At 41.7% G+C, this 17990-nt stretch overlaps 3 protein-coding genes across 6 annotated transcripts in view; 1 reads left to right on the forward strand and 2 right to left on the reverse strand.

Moving 5' to 3' along the window:
• LOC147260515 (zinc finger matrin-type protein 4-like) overlaps positions 1-17990 on the forward strand; it is a 236373-nt gene that overhangs the window by 108505 nt on the left and 109878 nt on the right. The gene's annotated exons all lie outside the window — the stretch shown is intronic.
• On the reverse strand, positions 4198-8099 carry LOC147260516 (homeodomain-interacting protein kinase 2-like). Of its 3 annotated transcripts, none has more exons than XM_086207140.1 (8): positions 7982-8099; positions 7614-7805; positions 7317-7501; positions 7072-7195; positions 6849-6975; positions 6575-6747; positions 6229-6459; positions 4198-6153 (listed from the first exon to the last, which is right to left on the reverse strand). In XM_086207140.1, the coding sequence occupies exons 1-6, from the start codon at positions 8072-8074 to the stop codon at positions 6737-6739; spliced, it is 732 nt and encodes a 243-aa protein (XP_086063266.1). In that variant the 5' UTR covers positions 8075-8099; the 3' UTR covers positions 4198-6153; positions 6229-6459; positions 6575-6736. The 3 variants fall into 3 exon arrangements, with proteins under 3 accessions (XP_086063266.1, XP_086063265.1, XP_086063264.1); XM_086207139.1 differs by having other exon boundaries at positions 4198-5274; positions 5659-6459; XM_086207138.1 differs by having other exon boundaries at positions 4198-6459.
• On the reverse strand, positions 10632-14260 carry LOC147260517 (homeodomain-interacting protein kinase 1-like). The gene is made up of 9 exons (XM_086205193.1): positions 14151-14260; positions 13674-13852; positions 13306-13497; positions 13009-13193; positions 12764-12887; positions 12548-12667; positions 11943-12026; positions 11669-11841; positions 10632-11553 (listed from the first exon to the last, which is right to left on the reverse strand). Exons 2-9 carry the CDS (start codon positions 13845-13847, stop codon positions 10632-10634), a joined length of 1974 nt encoding a protein of 657 aa, XP_086061319.1. The 5' UTR covers positions 13848-13852; positions 14151-14260.

Here is a 17990-nt window from a genome sequence, read left to right on the forward strand (position 1 = left end):
ACAGTCATTATGGATGTGCTTAAAATGTCAGCATGCTAGCTGCACTATTCAGCACTTAGGCTAATGAGCATTTCTCTCTGGTGATTATCAATTAGTAATGAAGTGGCAAATCATCCTATCAGGCAAAACCAGCTTTGTGGATAGGAGAATGGGACCACAGTAGGCATGGTGGGTGGGTGGCAAGCATCCATGCAGGTGGCACAGAGAGGGGAGGATGCTGCCGCCGCCGCTGCTGAAGCACTTTCCTCTATTTCCTGTTTTCATCTTCTTTTTTAGCTGTCTCCCGTCTGGCCCATCTAATGCCGCCATCCCCTTTCTCTAACCCCCAGAAATGTCCTCTGGCTCTCCTCAACTTGCTGAGAAAATGTGCAGTCTCAGTCTGAAGATTGCCATGTAATGAAAAATTCAACTGCTCCTATGAAGAAAGGTGGGAGTCCGCTTATTGTTGGAGTGCATATAGAGATGTGTGGCCACGGGAAGCTGATAGCAAAAAATGTGAGTGGTGGAGACAGAGGAAGAGTGAAGGCATGCTGCTATATTCACAGTGAGGGCGGGCCATTAGCACTCGCCTGTTCCTGTGTTTAAAGTGTACAAAGAGGACACTTCAGAGGTCACGTGTACCTGTAGCCCACCAGCTCTTAGCTCTCACAATAATGACAAAGTAAAGGGACATTTGCAAAAGTTTTAGATCGGACAGAAAACAGGTCCAGACTGTAGACAAACTTTGCATGTTCAAGGACATATAGGTGTACTAACACTGACATGGATGCATCAAAGCTCAACCACTAAAAGTGTATGTTAGCACTGACAGGCTAAGATTGTGATGTTCTTTGCCCGATGTCCTCATTGAAAGGATCCCTACAGAGATGGATGTGGGAAGCGTCACTCTATCAATATGCAAATGTCAAGTATTTACTTGGGGGATGAAGTCTCATGATGCCTTGGGTTCTGGCAGTCTTTTCTAGTCTCGTGCAGTTAATTTTGGACACACAAAAGAATGTCTTAAGCACAGCGATTTTGATCAGAAGGGTGAAATCCACGGTGACTCAGTGTTGCGAAGCGTTCACTTTCTCCGAGACGCCGAGCCAGATAGTCACAGTGAAACCTGCACAGTTGCCCAACATCATTTTATTCAAGCAATGTGTGGCTGTTATAGTATTCTTTGAATTAAAACATTTTTGGTCCCAATGTACCATTTCAACTCACATGTGACAACAGGGCACAGGTCATTTTGCTATGACATTCAAAACTTCATACAAACCAGTATGGGGTATTTCATCTTGGAAAAATTGTTCAATCCAGAGTTTAATTTCTCATTCTCTGTTTCATGTTGGCGGAGGAGGCAATGTTCATTTTTACTGTAACAGTAAGCACTGTAATGTTTTCAGAAATGTTAGTGAAGTGGAAAATAAATTGTGTTCCAGCCCTTTTCCCTGGTTACTGCAGTGGATTTACAGAAGGATTAAGATTAAGACAAATCTCTATTGGATGTTTTTAATGTGATTTATAGCCTGCTGTGCCCCTCCCTGTAAATATGCGTTGCATCGACACACACCACAACAGCTGTGACTAGTCCACTTGGTAAAATCATTTCCCACATTTCCCCCTGCGCAAACACTCATTTCCACTCCATCTCCTCCTCTGCTCTGAGCTCTTTCCGGCATTATATTTATTTCAGTTAATCCAGCTGTTGTGCAATATTTATTTGCTCCGTCCCAGCCACCGTGGACACATAGAAGCCCTGCCACCAATCAGCATTTGGGTGGTGTAATTGCACCGATGGATCGGTCAGGCAGTGGTTATAAGGAGCACTTGATTTGTTTTGCAGCATAGGAATTTGTGGGGTGGAAGTATGCATTTTAAATGTTAATATACCTACGTTTGTAGTGGGAGGCCAAAATCGTGATTAAGATTAAAACTCTATAAATTTTGTAGCCCAAAATCATGTTGGAAATTGTGCAGTTGTACAGTTAATGAATCAGCTTACTCTGCTCTGCAGGGGTTTGCATGGCAGCTTCATTTCACCCAGAACTACCTCAGGCTACCTTTATGTAAATGATTTAGTGGTAGTTTATTCTAACACCAGCCTGTTTAGGATAATGGTTTGTGTAAGCACAATGTAGAACTTACATTTGTCTTCTTAAAACTGGGTTTTGACAACACAAAGGTCCTGCTTGTCTCCTGTGTGGAGTTGGGCCTGATCCCAGCTCTGCTCCCAAGTCAATTACAGTCGCGAAATGACTTATACTGTCCAAAACAGCAGAAAAAAAAAACATGGATCATGTATAATTTTACTGCAAATCATTTCTTGTTAGGGAAGGTTATACTTGTTCTTACGAAGTGTCTAAGTGTCAAATCACAACAGAATCTTACGATACTTTACAAGTAGAGTAAGTTTAGAACAGCAACCTCTGAATTAATTAAGTCTAAAGACATCTGACAATTCCCTATGAGCAAGCACATCCATGACAGAGGGAGCGGGAAACCAAGACTCTTCGAGGGCGTCCATCTGCTTGGACCAGTGGGGGTGAAACAGAGCAGGAAAGAGAGGGACAGAGACAAAGAGAGGGACGGAGAGAGGGACTGGTAGACACATTGGTAGAAATCAAGAGAATTCTATATAAATCCAAGGCCAAAGTGCTTCCACAGGAAATGGTAGCACAATTTTACTTTTATGTTCATTTCCTGTTCTGAGAGTGCAGCTGCCCTGAAAGCAGTACCTCTACATGACCCCACATTGGCCAGGCCTGCTGGCAGAACCCCTCTTGATATTAACAAAGACTCTCTACAAGTGAGTGTCACACAATAAATACAGTTTGGTGTTCTTACAAATCTAGGCCCAGGAGAAACTTTTCCTTGTTCGGAATCCAGTTTTCAGAAACAGGTCACCAAACGATGCATCTTTTGAATGAGCCAAAAATTCGACCAGAGTGACGGTGAAATAAATACCTGGCTAATGGACAGTGCAGGTGAAGTTTCCTAGATTTCTGTTGTTTCTTGTAAGGGAATCAGGCATAAATCAATTATGGATATGAACAAATTCAAAGTAAACAATTAATGGAAATGCATTCACGATTTATTTGAATTAAGTGTAACCAACACTTCCGGTTGAATCTTTTTCAATATTCAATACATTTTCAATAAAAGTACAGTAAGTGCAACCAACATTTTATCAGCAGGTTTAACTGCTACTACAGCTTCTGTTTTGCAACATAAAAATAGCACATTATTTATAGTCAACTTTAAAGTGCAACCAACATCTCTTCAGGTTGATTTCACAGTAGGTTTACCTGCTACTTTTTGCTTTTAGGTGTCCTACAAACAGCATGCAACTTATTTAGAACAGCTCCGTCTTAGCAATGCCAAAGTGTTTACACACTGGAACGCAGTTGCGGCTTGATGATTCCTCGCTTGCCGGCTTCTCCTTCGTCATCCGCCACGCTACGTTTTGTTGTTCCCAATGTGAAAAATTCGCACTGCTACTGGCGCGTGGCGATGACGTCACCGACAGGCAGCCCGAATCGAATAACGTCTAACGTCTTTACCATTACAAGTCCTAAAAGAATCATTTATATAAATTCTTCCGTCCTTGAATCTAGTGTGTTATTTCCTACTACCGATGCAATCGATTGACATTTTAAAACAATGTGATATCGATATATGTCGTCCGGAAGGCCAACTTGCCGAGCGCAGATCAATGTACCGGTAGTTGGATCACAGGAATATAAGTCAATATATAGAGTACATGAATCGTTACACCCGTAATTCTATGGTATGAAATGTGCCAGTGAAAACCACATTTGTGAATTTAGAATCATTCATGTGATTAGAAACTGACGTTACAAATGAATGTTTAAACAAGAAAAACAAAAGTAAAACAAAGTTACTGTAAATGTGATGAGTTTGTTCACAGTATAACATTAGCTTTCATTTACACTTCAGAAATGAATGGTGTCCTTTTGGGAAAATTATCTACTGAAAAACATCATTCATCTTGTTAAAAATGTCTGGGTGCTAGACCTTCATTATTTCCAAGTTAATGTTTATTGTAAGTTACTCTAAATTGACCGTAGGTGTGGCTGTGAGTGTGAGAGTGTGTCTGTCTATATGTGTTGGCCCTGTGATGGACTGGTGACCCATCCAGGGTGAACCCCACCTCGCCTGAAGGCAGCTGGGAAAGCACCCCCCCCCCCCCCCCCCCCAGCGACCTTTAACAGAATAATCGAAAGAAAATGTCTGGCTGGAGGGATCGAGATTTATGTGGACAAATATAAGTGGAAAGCGGGTTAGTGTGAGCAATCATTCTCTCTTTTAACTTATACAACTTATGTGTTCTCCACCAAGATGTTCATGTAGCATCAGGAAGGACATGGGGTGGGACTAACTACAATTTCTTTTTGACAGTGACTGGGTCTAGACTCTAGAGTATTAATACGGTATTAGTTTTAATATCCGAAGGTACATGTCTTTTTGGGTTTTCTTCGCGTGATCAGTCTGCCACCCATCACAGACCATTAAGCCACCCAGGTGCTGTACCAGTGATCCAGGAATCGCATGCGAAAGGGTCTTCCTCCTGACTTCAGTTCACCATCTTTATTGTCCCCAAAGGTTTCACACCCAGTTACCTCATACAGATATAAAAAATAATCACAATTATTACTCTTGAATGTAATAATGGTACACATCACAATTATACAAAGCACATATACATTTGATTGTGTACTGTATGTACTCTAAACCTGAGCAGTCCATTGTCCAAATAGAGGCAGAGTGAGTGTGAGGCGTCGCAGTGTGTGCTGCGCCAGCGAGCCTGGGGGGAGGGTTAGGTTAGAAGTCTAGGTGCTGCCACCAGGGGAGGTGGTGAGAGCAGAGGCAGGATGGGGTGGGTGGGGGTACCGCTTTGCCAGCCTCATTAATAATGACGGGCAGATGTGGAGATCCAGATTTGGTGGCAGCCGTAGTCTTGCCAATTTTGCGGTATATGGGCACTACTCGAGGGCAACTCCTTGTCCGAAAAGAAGTCCCACAACCATGAATCCAAATTAGCAGAGGTCTTCCATATATCCTCCACGGAGAGTGGTGTCAAGCACGTGACACACCAGCTTCCCCAGGAATCAAAAACAGGATGTGTACCGCCCGGTCATGCAGGCTCCTCCGATCCTGATTTTCTTGTCAAAATTATGGTGGACTGGGCTATAATCACTCTGCCTCATCTTGGTCATCCAAATCTTCAGCCTTATCCTCATCAGCTGCACCTTCAGCCTTGTTACGTTCCTTGTGGCAACACAAGGAATAACACAAACAGCCAAGTGGAAAATTATAAGTGCAAGAAATATTTATTTCACAAAAATAGAAGTGATCAAAAGAACAAAAATTGTGTACAAAGTGGGAGGGAAGGTAGGCCGTGAGGGGATTGTGCCAAACAAATTAACTTAAGATAACAAAACAAGGCCTAACTGAAATCCTTCTGACACAAGAAACACAAGTAACAAAAGGCCTGCCTGTCTAACTAATAAAGGTTGTTAAAAACGTACAAGGATGGCACCAACCCATAAACTCGTGTGATATCCAAAAGAAGACTACGTGATGTAAGGTGTGTGGGGTACCCCAATCTAACCTAAACCTACCACCTCCCACTTCCAAATAAGTTGATCTTACAAAGTGGTTTCTCAGAGTCTGTTGCTCAGCAGGCCGCCAGAGAGAGAGCCAGAACAAAGCAGGGGATTGGCTTATAAAGAGGCCTCCCTGTAACCAGCCTGGTGGAGGGGCAACCAGGCTCCAATCAACTCCTCTCCCAGATGTCATGTGGGAGGGCAGAGCAGGAAGCAGCCAGCGTCCTCCTGGATCTTCCTCCTAAGAGCAGGAGAAGGAGGAGGGAAACAGAGAGAGAGGGAGAAACCATGCAGGGGCTCACCTGAGCCAGCTCTACATGTCACACATGTAACAAGCCTCATCTTCATATTCCAAATCTTCGGCCTCGTCCTCTTCATCTGTACTTCCTGCCAGTCTTCACTTGGATCCCAGCGTTGGCCACCTTTGGGTCACAGGAGTCCGTATACTGCACCACTTCTCTGGCTCTTGTCACTTTGAATTCCTCCTCCAAGGATCTAAAGGGCAGCTGTAGCTTGCAGGCCCAGGACAATTTCAGGTGCTCTGTTGGTAGTGAAAAAGTCATAGTGGAGTAAGTGGACAAGTTATGCAATCCACAGATGTGAAGTTTGAGGAGACCTTTTTTTTTTTCAATCCTCATCCTCTTCATCTGTAGCTTCAGCCTCATCTTGGTCATCAATATCTTCTGCCTCATCCTCTTTATTTGTAGCTTCAGCCTCATCTTCATAATCTGAACCTACAGCCTCATCCGCTTGATCCAAACTCTCCTTCTTTTCATTAACATCCGAATCCTCATCATCTGTGGCAGACTCAGGACAGATCTGCATATAATAAAATGAGGTTTCCCCACTGAAAACAAAAAAACAAGAGAATGAATGAATCAGTCAGTCATTGAATAAGCCTGTCTTTTCTTCTATTTTAGCTTTCCACCAAAACCTACTGATACTAAAGCACAAATACTTACTACCCCTCGATGTCCTTCTGGTCATGCAGGTGGGCCATTTTGATGAAGGAGTGCTTCTGAGCCTCTGCTGGAGTGATTCTTTTCTCTTGATCAATCTGAAAGATTTTCGTCAGGAGATTGACAAATGCTCTCCGATCCTCCAATTTGGCGGGATGTTCTGTTTCAAAGGGGAACTGAATTTGGACCAAAGAAGAAATAGCTTAGTTGATATGCATCTTTCCCTCAGCAGCAGAATCAACTGGTATTCAGTCACATCATAAACTTGATCACTTACGGATATCAGGTCCTCCAGGGAGTGTATACGGCCCTTCCATGTGTTGCCCTCCCAATGATGAGGTGTGTAGGCCAGCATCGAGGAGATGATCAGGTGGCTTGCCCAACAGGTCAAGAATGCTTTTCATCTAGAGAGGGGGTGGTAAAAACGTCAGCCTGCATCCTACATCACATGTCTAAGGTACATTTGTCTCTTGTGGTATGTCCGAGCCGTGGAAACTTACCGTCTGGTACTTGTCTTGTCCTCCCAATGGGTAGTTGCCGATGTACAGGCTCACCAGAACACATCCCAGACTCCACATATCGATGGCCTCATTGAAGGGCAGGCCCAGGATGATTTCAGGTGCTCTGTTGGTAGTGGACAAGTCATAGTGGAGTTAGTGAACAAGTTATATGCATGGAGGATTTGTACAACATCCAATAGATTAAAAGCAGACATTAAAGTCATGCTTGTGTAGATTTATCCTACCTGTGTGCCAGTGGCTGAAGGAGTGAACCCTGTTTTGGTGCTCTGGATGTTGTGAAGGCCAAGCCAAAATCAATGAGTTTCAGCTTGAAGGGCTGGTCTTTTTGGTTCACCAGCATGATATTGTCCATCTTCAGGTCAGAGTGGACGACTCCAATGCCTTTTAGGGCGTCAAGGGCTGTCAGCAACTACAGAACAGAGGAAGAACAGTTTAGGATATTGATAAATGTTTCTTAAATGTTACTCGGTTGTCTGAGCACATATCAGTGTGTGTCATAGAAGGATTAAAAGAATCTTTACCTGCTGCGTCACTGGCCGTATTTCACAGAGGTGAAATGGCTGGTATTCCTTGTCTTGCCAAAGGTCATAGAGTGTTCTGTCCAGTTTCTCATATACCAGCATAGTCAAGTCTTTTTTTTTTAAATCATCTATGAACCGGACGATGTTCTTCTTTTCTGCATTGAGCACGCTCACAGTTTTCATCATCGTTACCTGTAGTTAAGGATTGATAGAAACAACATGATGTAGAGACACAGCGAGACATCTGCCGTTCATCTTGCCCTAATCAACATCTTTCTATTTCTAAGAACGTTTTGAAGAAATTTTTATCCAGTCTTCAAGAAATGCATTCTGGGGAGAAAAATCCAAACCAACCAAGGAGGACCTACCTCTCTTTGACCTTCTCTCTGATTTCTCATGATTTTCATGGCCATCTCCTGTTTGGATCTTAGTTCAACACATCGAACTACACAGCCGTACATTCCTTCACCCAAGACGGAGACATCAGTGCAGTATCTTCCCTTGTCACTGTTTACAGTCACGCTAGTTTTATCTTCCATCATTTGACCTGTGAATGGTGAGACAGAAGCAGTGACAAACATCAGAAAGTGAGCGACGATACAACCAGGGGAATTCCTTAAACACACACACCTAGATAAACTTGTGCCAGTTAAGTAGGTGGATGAGATCTGATTCAAAAACAAGTCAATGTCTTACATTCAAAAATGTAATATTCAATACAATGTAACCAAAACATATTCATTGGCTGGTGTAGTGCCTTTGAGTTTGACAACATAGAAATTCCCTTCAACATGACAGGAAAGGGAAATATCTAACTGAAAATTAATTTAAACTGGTAGAAAAACAGTAAAATTTTGCATTTTTAATTGAGCTGTTATGTGAATTATACATGAAATCTATTCACAAAATTCTCTATAGTTATGTTTAAGTAGTTAAATTTGTATGTAATATTGATCTACACACCTGTAAAATTGTTTCTACTGTTCCCACACAAAACCTACTTCAGTACCTCTTGAGAAAAGACGGAGGAAAATATCCAGTTTGGCACATTAATTTTGGAAAAAACACAAGTTTTACAGAGAATTTTTTTCTGAAAGTGCAATAATTGGAACCTCAGCAAGGTACAAAATGGTTACAAGGCTACTATGGAACTCTCCATGTACATGAAAACACCTTACATTTATAGTGCCTTTTGAAGCAAAGACAAATTGTGCTTTTGCACGGCAGTGAAAAACTTATTCCAAAGAAACAAGCCTTTTCATCATTTTTGATCGAACTGAACAACAAAGGAAATGCAAATAGCACATCCATATATTGAGGACTGACGGTTGTCATTTGGAACTTCCCCTTAAATAATGACTGGGACAGAGCAGGGCACTTGAAGAACTTGCATTGCAAGCGGTCGGGAACGGCACCACGACCGCAATGCAACAGCAATACAGCAGTAAAACAGTGCAAACATAAAGCAAGTGGTGGTTGAAACCTTGGGTAGAGGAGGCAAAAAGCCTGCTGTAATGACACAGTACTTAAAATTAAGTTATTTTATCAATAATTCAGTGGGCTAAGTAATTTAAAGTCTAAAAGAAAAGACATACAAGAGACAGGACTCGAACCTGAAGGGCTTAGAGATTGAACTGAGTGGGGAAATCAATGGGGAGAGAAAGGGATGTGACTCTGGGCTGTCAGGTTAGGGTGGAAACAAATTTTTTTTCCAAATAAATGTTTTTTTTTTTATGATTGCAGTTTATATTTGTTATATATGAAGAGGCCAAAGGACAACCTCTAAGGTTCGCATTTATATATCCTCACTTTGCATTTTCTACATCAAACATGTTTAAAGCACAGCATAAACTTGTAAAGTGACTTAAATTTTTTGTATTTTTCAAAAGAACTAATGAATACTTGAGGTTTGACGAAATGTGTGTCACCTTAACAATATTGTGTTGTTATGAGTATTACAGTATTTCTCAGTTTTTGGTAGTAATATTTGTAGATTCACAAACACATTTGATCATAATCACATGTTGTTTTTGTAAATACCACAAATACATTCTGTTTCATAGTTTAAAAAACTTCACTGTGGTTTCAACAACATGTATATAATTTTTGGATTTACAAAACATTTATGTCGGGACTTTGGGTAGTTTTTATGTCAATTTCACAGTCATTATTTTACAATGCACAGAAGTGAAGTGTGCCATGGTAAATCGTATTGGGGCTCCATTGGTGTTGGCCTGGGCGGCATGGTGGTGCAGTGGTTAGCACTGTCGCCTCACAGCAAGACAGTGCCAGACCCTGCTTTGGCACGGGACCTTTCTGTGTGGAGTGTGCATGTTCTCCCTGTGCATGTGTGGGTTCTCTCCGGGTACTCCGGCTTCCCCCCACAGTCCAAAGACATGCAAGAGGGGACTAGGCTGATTGGATACTCTCAACTGACCTTAGGTATGACTTTGAGTGTTAATGGTTGTCTGTCTATATTTGTTGGCCCTGCGATGGACTGGCGACCTGTCAAGGGTGAACCCACCTCTCGCCTGTAGACGCTAGGATAGGCTCCAGCCCCCCCACCCCCCCCCACCCCTGCGACCCTTAACAGGAAAAAGCGGAAGACAATGGATGGATGGATGGTGTTGGCTTTTTTAAGTCTCTGTGTTCCACAAAGTTTGAGGTTTGACACAGAGTTTGTTGAGCGTCTCTTCTGAAACAGACCCTAGCATTGGTCCGTCAAGAAAAAATGCTGCCGAATATTGGTGATTGACCAATCAGAATCGAGTGTCCAAGACAGCCATGTTTTAGAGAACATAAAAACCTGCAATTTATTTTGAATAAAACTCTGAAGATATTGAGCTAGGCCGCTTAGAAACACTGTGTCTACTGAGATGAGATGAATAGACCGGATGACTAGATTGTTCTTTACCCACGGCCAAGCCAGCTTTATTCAAGACAGGACCTCTTCCAGATGGTGGTCCTCCCTTTCTGACCAGCACCACCGGTGATTCCCAGCTCTCTTCCAAGAGTCCATTAGCGAGGAGATATTTTATTGTTTTTAATAAACCTGCCAAAGAAGATGCAGATTTTTTGCAAAAATGTCTTCTTCTTTGGCTTTACTGGTTGATGTTTGGACTCCACAACAACATCAGCCATCTCCTCAGCTGACAGTCTATTAGGAACAGGCAGAGGAGTCAATACAGGAGCACAGGTGGACTCGGCAGCTGGGCTATCATAACTGGATTTCAGGAGGGCCAAAACGCCTTCGGTCTCATCTGTGTCATCTGCACCTTCAGCCTCATCTTCCAAATCTTCATCCTCATCCTCATCATCTGTAGCTCCAGTCTCATCTTCGTCATCCAAATCTTCAGCCTCATCCTCTTGGTCATTCAAATCTTCATCCTCATCCTCATCATCTGAAGCTTCAGTCTCATCTTGGTCATCCAAATCTTCATCCTCATCCTCATCATCTGAAGCTTCAGTCTCATCTTGCTCATCCAAATCTTCATCCTCATCCTCATCATCTGAAGCTTCAGTCTCATCTTGCTCATTCAAATCTTCATCCTCATCCTCTTGGTCATTCAAATCTTCATCCTCATCCTCATCATCTGTAGCGTCAGTCTCATCTTGGTCATCCAAATCTTCAGCCTCATCCTCATCATCTGTAGCGTCAGTCTCATCTTGGTCATTCAAATCTTCATCCTCATCCTCATCATCATCTTCATGTTCCAAATCTTCAGCCTCGTCCTCTTCGTCTGTAGCTTCAGCCTCATCTTGGTCATCCATATCTTCTGCCTCATCCTCTTTATTTGTTGCTTCAGCCTCATCTTCATCATCCGAACCTACAGCCTCATCGGCTTGATCCATACTCTCCTTCTTTTCATTAACATCCGAATCCTCATCATCTGTGGCAGACTCAGGACAGATCTGCATATAATAAAATGAGGTTTCCCCACTGAAAACAAAAAAACAAGAGAATGAATGAATCAGTCAGTCATTGAATAAGCCTGTCTTTTCTACTATTTTAGCTTTCCACCTAAACCTACTGATACTAAAGCACAGATACTTACTACCCCTCGATGTCCTTCTGGTCATGCAGGTGGGCCATTTTGATGAAGGAGTGCTTCTGAGCCTCTGCTGGAGTGATTCTTTTCTCTTGATCAATCTGAAAGATTTTCGTCAGGAGATTGACAAATGCTCTCCGATCCTCCAATTTGGCGGGATGTTCTGTTTCAAAGGGGAACTGAATTTGGACCAAAGAAGAAATAGCTTAGTTGATATGCATCTTTCCCTCAGCAGCAGCATCAACTGGTATTCAGTCACATCATAAACTTGATCACTTACGGATATCAGGTCCTCCAGGGAGTGTATACGGCGCTTCCATGTGTTCGTCTTCATATCAGTGTCATTCTCGTACTCCCACCTAGCCTATTGCAACACAAAATATATGTACAGATATGAGATATTTTCTCCCAAATGCTGTCCAAATGAACACTTCTAGAGGAAGCAGAACACGTTAAACCCCTCTGGGCACATGTTCCATTTACTCACACTGGCCCTCATTCATCGAACAAGCGAACAAACCAGCGAAAATATGAGTGGAGAACTCAGCGTATGACAGGACTCACGCGTGATTGACAAATCTGACACCTGTCCATGAACCACAAGTCCCCTCACGTCAAATCCAAATTTGCGTACGCAAACTCAGACCTGCTGTCAGATTTCATCGCAGAATACGCTCACGTTCATATTGATAAATGCCACAGCTTGCGTAGAAATGAACATATGCACGTCACGCCTTTTTTCGGCCGTATGCTGATAAATGAGGGCCACTCGTACTATTTTGCACAAAAAAATGCTTATAAGCACGGTGATTTTACACCTTATCTTATTTGTTTCTCAGCAGTGTTAAATAAACATACAAATTGGTTTTCAAAAGTTCTACATACCTTAAAGTCCCATTTAGAGTCGCTCCAGTGCTTGCTCTTTTTGAAGTACGATGAGGTGTGTAGGCCAGCATCGAGGAGATGATCAGGTGGCTTGCCCAACAGGTCAAGAATGCTTTTCATCTACAGAGGGGGTGGTAAAAACGTCAGCCTGCATCCTACATCACATGTCTAAGGTACATTTGTCTCTTGTGGTATGTCCGAGCCGTGGAAACTTACCGTCTGGTACTTGTCTTGTCCTCCCAATGGGTAGTTGCCGATGTACAGGCTCACCAGAACACATCCCAGACTCCACATATCGATGGCCTCATTGAAGGGCAGGCCCAGGATGATTTCAGGTGCTCTGTTGGTAGTGGACAAGTCATAGTGGAGTTAGTGAACAAGTTATATGCATGGAGGATTTGTACAACATCCAATAGATTAAAAGCAGACATTAAAGTCATGCTTGTGTAGATTTATCCTACCTGTGTGCCAGTGGCTGAAGGAGTGAACCCTGTTTTGGTGCTCTGGATGTTGTGAAGGCCAAGCCAAAATCAATGAGTTTCAGCTTGAAGGGCTGGTCTTTTTGGTTCACCAGCATGATATTGTCCATCTTCAGGTCAGAGTGGACGACTCCAATGCCTTTTAGGGCGTCAAGGGCTGTCAGCAACTACAGAACAGAGGAAGAACAGTTTAGGATATTGATAAATGTTTCTTAAATGTTACTCGGTTGTCTGAGCACATATCAGTGTGTGTCATAGAAGGATTAAAAGAATCTTTACCTGCTGCGTCACTGGCCGTATTTCACAGAGGTGAAATGGCTGGTATTCCTTTTCTTGCCAAAGGTCATGGAGTGTTCTGTCCAGTTTCTCATATACCAGCATAGTCAAGTCTTTTTTTTTAAAATCATCTATGAACCGGACGATGTTCTTCTTTTCTGCATTGAGCACGCTCACAGTTTTCATCATCGTTACCTGTAGTTAAGGATTGATAGAAACAACATGATGTAGAGACACAGCGAGACATCTGCCGTTCATCTTGCCCTAATCAACATCTTTCTATTTCTAAGAACGTTTTGAAGAAATTTTTATCCAGTCTTCAAGAAATGCATTCTGGGGGAAAAAATCCAAACCAACCAAGGAGGACCTACCTCTCTTTGACCTTCTCTCTGATTTCTCATGATTTTCATGGCCATCTCCTGTTTGGATCTTAGTTCAACACATCGAACTACACAGCCGTACATTCCTTCACCCAAGACGGAGACATCAGTGCAGTATCGTCCCTTGTCACTGTTTAGAGTCACGCTAGTTTTATCTTCCATCATTTGACCTGTGAATGGTGAGACAGAAGCAGTGACAAACATCAGAAAGTGAGCGACGATACAACCAGGGGAATTCCTTAAACACACACACCTAGATAAACTTGTGCCAGTTAAGTAGGTGGATGAGATCTGATTCAAAAACAAGTCAATGTCTTACATTCAAAAATGTAATATTCAATACAATGTAACCAAAACATATTCATTGGCTGGTGTAGTGCCTTTGAGTTTGACTACATAGAAATTCCCTTCAACATGATGAGTCAATTTGTTACTAAGACACTTCTATGCCTTGTTCAGTTTTCTTACCTTTGTTGTTGGTGGGTTTCTGTATCTTGGGAAGAAATACAGTTGTTCTCCAAACTGAAACTGATACCTCTTGAATGTTGTTCTCCTGAAGACTGAGTACAGTCGTCTTATGTCAATCAGAATTTCATTCAACATCAGAGACCTGTCAGTCATCTCAGTCAGGAACTCCAAGGATCAACGACTGAGATGACTGTCACTACACTGAAAAACATTACCGTAAATACGGCAAAATTTCAACAGCGCGGTATCATTTTTTTCTCAATTTTTCTCTACAGTACACGACTATAATAAGTTTTACAGTAATATACTGTTGTGGATGAAGGCATGTGTACTGTAGAAAAACAGTCCAATGCTGGCAATCGTAGCTGCCTGTATTTTACCTCAGTTTAACAGGGAAATGTCTTACAGTGTAGGATCAACAACTGACAAATGTATTTATTTATTTTTTTACAACTGACAAAGTTTCTTTTAATAATAATTTTACTTTATCTTATTGAATGATTTTGTTGTAGACCATGTTGTAATCAGGATAATGTATAGCTAGCCTGTGATTATTGAACGTATAACCGCTGCATGTCGCTTCTATTTCCATGTTGGGAGATATCTTTTCAAAAATCATAGGCTTGCTATGTATTATCCTGCTGAGAACGGCCCAGTCTAAGCAGCAGCAGCCTGTGCCAGAAAGCAGGTTTAGTAAAAACTCTTAAGTGCGTTAACCCTAAAATGAGAGAAAGTCTGGGTCTGTCAGTGTGAGTCACATTCATTTTGTCTTCTGTTGGAATAAAACTTCAAGTTAGTTTCCATACTCTGTGAGACAAACTACATAAAACACACTTCTTAACCAACATTGAATGTCAGTCTGTTGAGGATCTTAAATGAACTACCTGCTTTACATGGATATACAAATAAATGTTCATGCTCAAAGTATTTTCAGGTGATGATTTCTAAATCCACACTGTTAAAAAAACAAAAGTTGTTTTTACAGGAAAACACTGGCAGCTGTGGTTACCAGTGCATTCCTGTACAAAATACAGCACTATGGTGGATAACTTTACTGACAAAATATGTACATTATTTCCAGTAAATAAAAGTATGTCGAATCACATTAAAAGCAGTAAATTCTACCAGAAAAAGTGTTAATTTGCGCAAAGGTGTTGTAAATAAAGACACTATTTCCTGTATTTTGAAGTTGTAATAATTGCTTTTTATGCATCAATAAATGATAAAATCGACAGGGACATATCTAACTAAAAACTAATTTAAACTGGTAGAAAATCAGTAAAACTTTGCATTTTTAATTGAGCTGTTGTGTGATTTATACATGAAATCTATTCACAATATTCTCTGTACTTATGTTTAAGGAGTTAAATTTGTATGTAAAATTGACCTATAAACCTGTAAAATTGTTTCTACTGTTCCCACACAAAACCTACTTCAGTACCTCTTGAGAAAAGACAGGAAAATATGCAGTTTGGCACGTTGATTTTGTATAAAACTCTAGTTTTACAAAGAATTTTTTCTGAAAGTGCAAGAATTGAAACCTCCGCAAGTTACAAAATGGGTACAATGCTACTATAGAACTCTCCCATGTACATGAAAACACCTTACAAACATTGATAGTGCCTTTTGAAGCAAAGACAAATTGTGCTTTTGCACGGCAGTGAAAAACTTATTCCAAAGAAACAAGCCTTTTCATCATTTTTGATCGAACTGAACAACAAAGGAAATGCAAATAGCACATCCATATATTGAGGACTGACAGTTGTCATTTGGAACTTCCCCTGAAATAATGACTGGGACAGAGCAGGGCACTTGAAGAACTTGCATTGCAAGCGGTCGGGAACGGCACCACGACCGCAACGCAACAGCAATGCAGCAGTAAAACAGTGCAAACATAAAGCAAGTGGTGGTTGAAACCTTGGGTAGAGGAGGCAAAAAGCCTGCTGTAATGACACAGTACTTAAAATTAAGTTGTTTTTTCAATATAATTCAGTGGGCTAAGTAATTTAAAGTCTAAAAGAAAAGACATACAAGAGACAGGACTCGAACCTGAAGGGCTTAGAGATTGAACTGAGTGGGGAAATCAATGGGGAGAGAAAGGGATGTGACTCTGGGCTGTCAGGTTAGGGTGGAAACAATTTTTTTTTCCAAATGAATGGTTTTTTTTTTATGATTGCAGTTTATATTTGTTATATATGAAGAGGCCAAAGGACAACCTCTAAGGTTCACATTTATATATCCTCACTTTGCATTTTCTACATCAAACATGTTTAAAGCACAGCATAAACTTGTAAAGTGACTTATGTTTTTTGTATTTTTCAAAAGAACTAATGAAAACTTGAGGTTTGACGAAATGTGTGTCACCTTAACAATACTGTGTTGTTATGAGTATTACAGTATTTCTCAGTTTTTGGTCGTAATATTTGTAGATTCAAAAAACACATTTGATCATAATCACGTTGTTTTTGTAAATACTACAAATACATTCTGTTTCATAGTTTAAAAAACTTCACTGTGGTTTCAACAACATGTATATAATTTTTGGATTTAAGAAACATTTATGTCGGGACTTTAGATAGTTTTTATGTCAATTTCACAGTCATTTTTTTTACAATGCACAGAAGTGAAGTGTGCCATGGAAAATCGTATTGGGGCTCCATTGGTTTTGGCTCTGTTGAGGATCTTAAATGAAGTGGCTGCATTACATGTATATACATATAAATGTTCATGCTTGAATATTTTCAGGTGACGATTTCGAAATCCACAGACGTGAAGTGTAAGGAGACCTTTTTTTTTCCTGCGGTTGCCATGGTAAATCATATTGGGGCTCCATTGGTGTTGGCCTGGGCGACATGGTGGTGCAGTGGTTAGCACTGTGAGGAGAACTTTTTTTTTCCTGCGGTTGCCATGGTTAATCGTATTGGGGCTCCATTGGTGTTGGCCTGGGCGGCATGGTGGTGCAGTGGTTAGCACTGTGAGGAGAACTTTTTTTTTCCTGCGGTTGCCATGGTTAATCGTATTGGGGCTCCATTGGTGTTGGCCTGGGCGGCATGGTGGTACAGTGGTTAGCACTGTCGCCTCACAGCAAGAGAGTGCCAGACCCTGCTTTGGCACGGGACCTTTCTGTGTGGAGTGTGCATGTTCTCCCTGTGCATGTGTGGGTTCTCTCCAGGTACTCCGGCTTCCCCCCACAGTCCAAAGACATGCAAGAGGGGACTAGGCTGATTGGATACTCTCAACTGACCTTAGGTATGACTTTGAGTGTTAATGGTTGTCTGTCTATATTTGTTGGCCCTGCGATGGACTGGCGACCTGTCAAGGGTGAACCCACCTCTCGCCTGTAGACGCTAGGATAGGCTCCAGCCCCCCACCCCCCCCCCCACCCCTGCGACCCTTAACAGGAAAAAGCGGAAGACAATGGATGGATGGATGGTGTTGGCTTTTTTAAGTCTCTGTGTTCCACAAAGTTTGAGGTTTGACACAGAGTTTGTTGAGCGTCTGTTCTGAAACAGACCCTAGCATTGGTCCGTCAAGAAAAAATGCTGCCGAATATTGGTGATTGACCAATCAGAATCGAGTGTCCAAGACAGCCATGTTTTAGAGAACATAAAAACCTGCAATTTATTTTGAATAAAACTCTGAAGATATTGAGCTAGGCCGCTTAGAAACACTGTGTCTACTGAGATGAGATGAATAGACCGGATGACTAGATTGTTCTTTACCCACGGCCAAGCCAGCTTTATTCAAGACAGGACCTCTTCCAGATGGTGGTCCTCCCTTTCTGACCGGCACCACCGGTGATTCCCAGCTCTCTTCCAAGAGTCCATTAGCGAGGAGATA

The sequence above is a fragment of the Aulostomus chinensis genome, chromosome 6, assembly GCF_037954235.1.
Source record: "Aulostomus chinensis isolate RoL2024-O1b breed Wild chromosome 6, RoL_Achi_v1.0, whole genome shotgun sequence".
In the NCBI taxonomy this organism is placed as follows: domain Eukaryota; kingdom Metazoa; phylum Chordata; class Actinopteri; order Syngnathiformes; family Aulostomidae; genus Aulostomus; species Aulostomus chinensis.

Excerpts from the sequence above, each read along its gene's own strand:
- LOC147260516 (XM_086207140.1), bottom strand. The coding sequence starts at position 8,074 with ATGTACGGCTGTGTAGTTCGATGTGTTGAACTAAGATCCAAACAGGAG. Across the intron at positions 7,502-7,613 it reads TACGGCCAGTGACGCAGCAG|TTGCTGACAGCCCTTGACGC; the intron begins GTAAAGATTCTT and ends TCTGTTCTGTAG. Across the intron at positions 6,976-7,071 it reads GACAAGACAAGTACCAGACG|ATGAAAAGCATTCTTGACCT; the intron begins GTAAGTTTCCAC and ends CCCCCTCTCTAG.
- LOC147260517 (XM_086205193.1), bottom strand. The coding sequence starts at position 13,847 with ATGATGGAAGATAAAACTAGCGTGACTCTAAACAGTGACAAGGGACGA. Across the intron at positions 13,498-13,673 it reads AGAGAGAAGGTCAAAGAGAG|GTAACGATGATGAAAACTGT; the intron begins GTAGGTCCTCCT and ends CCTTAACTACAG. Across the intron at positions 12,027-12,547 it reads ACTCTAAATGGGACTTTAAG|GCTAGGTGGGAGTACGAGAA; the intron begins GTATGTAGAACT and ends GTGTTGCAATAG.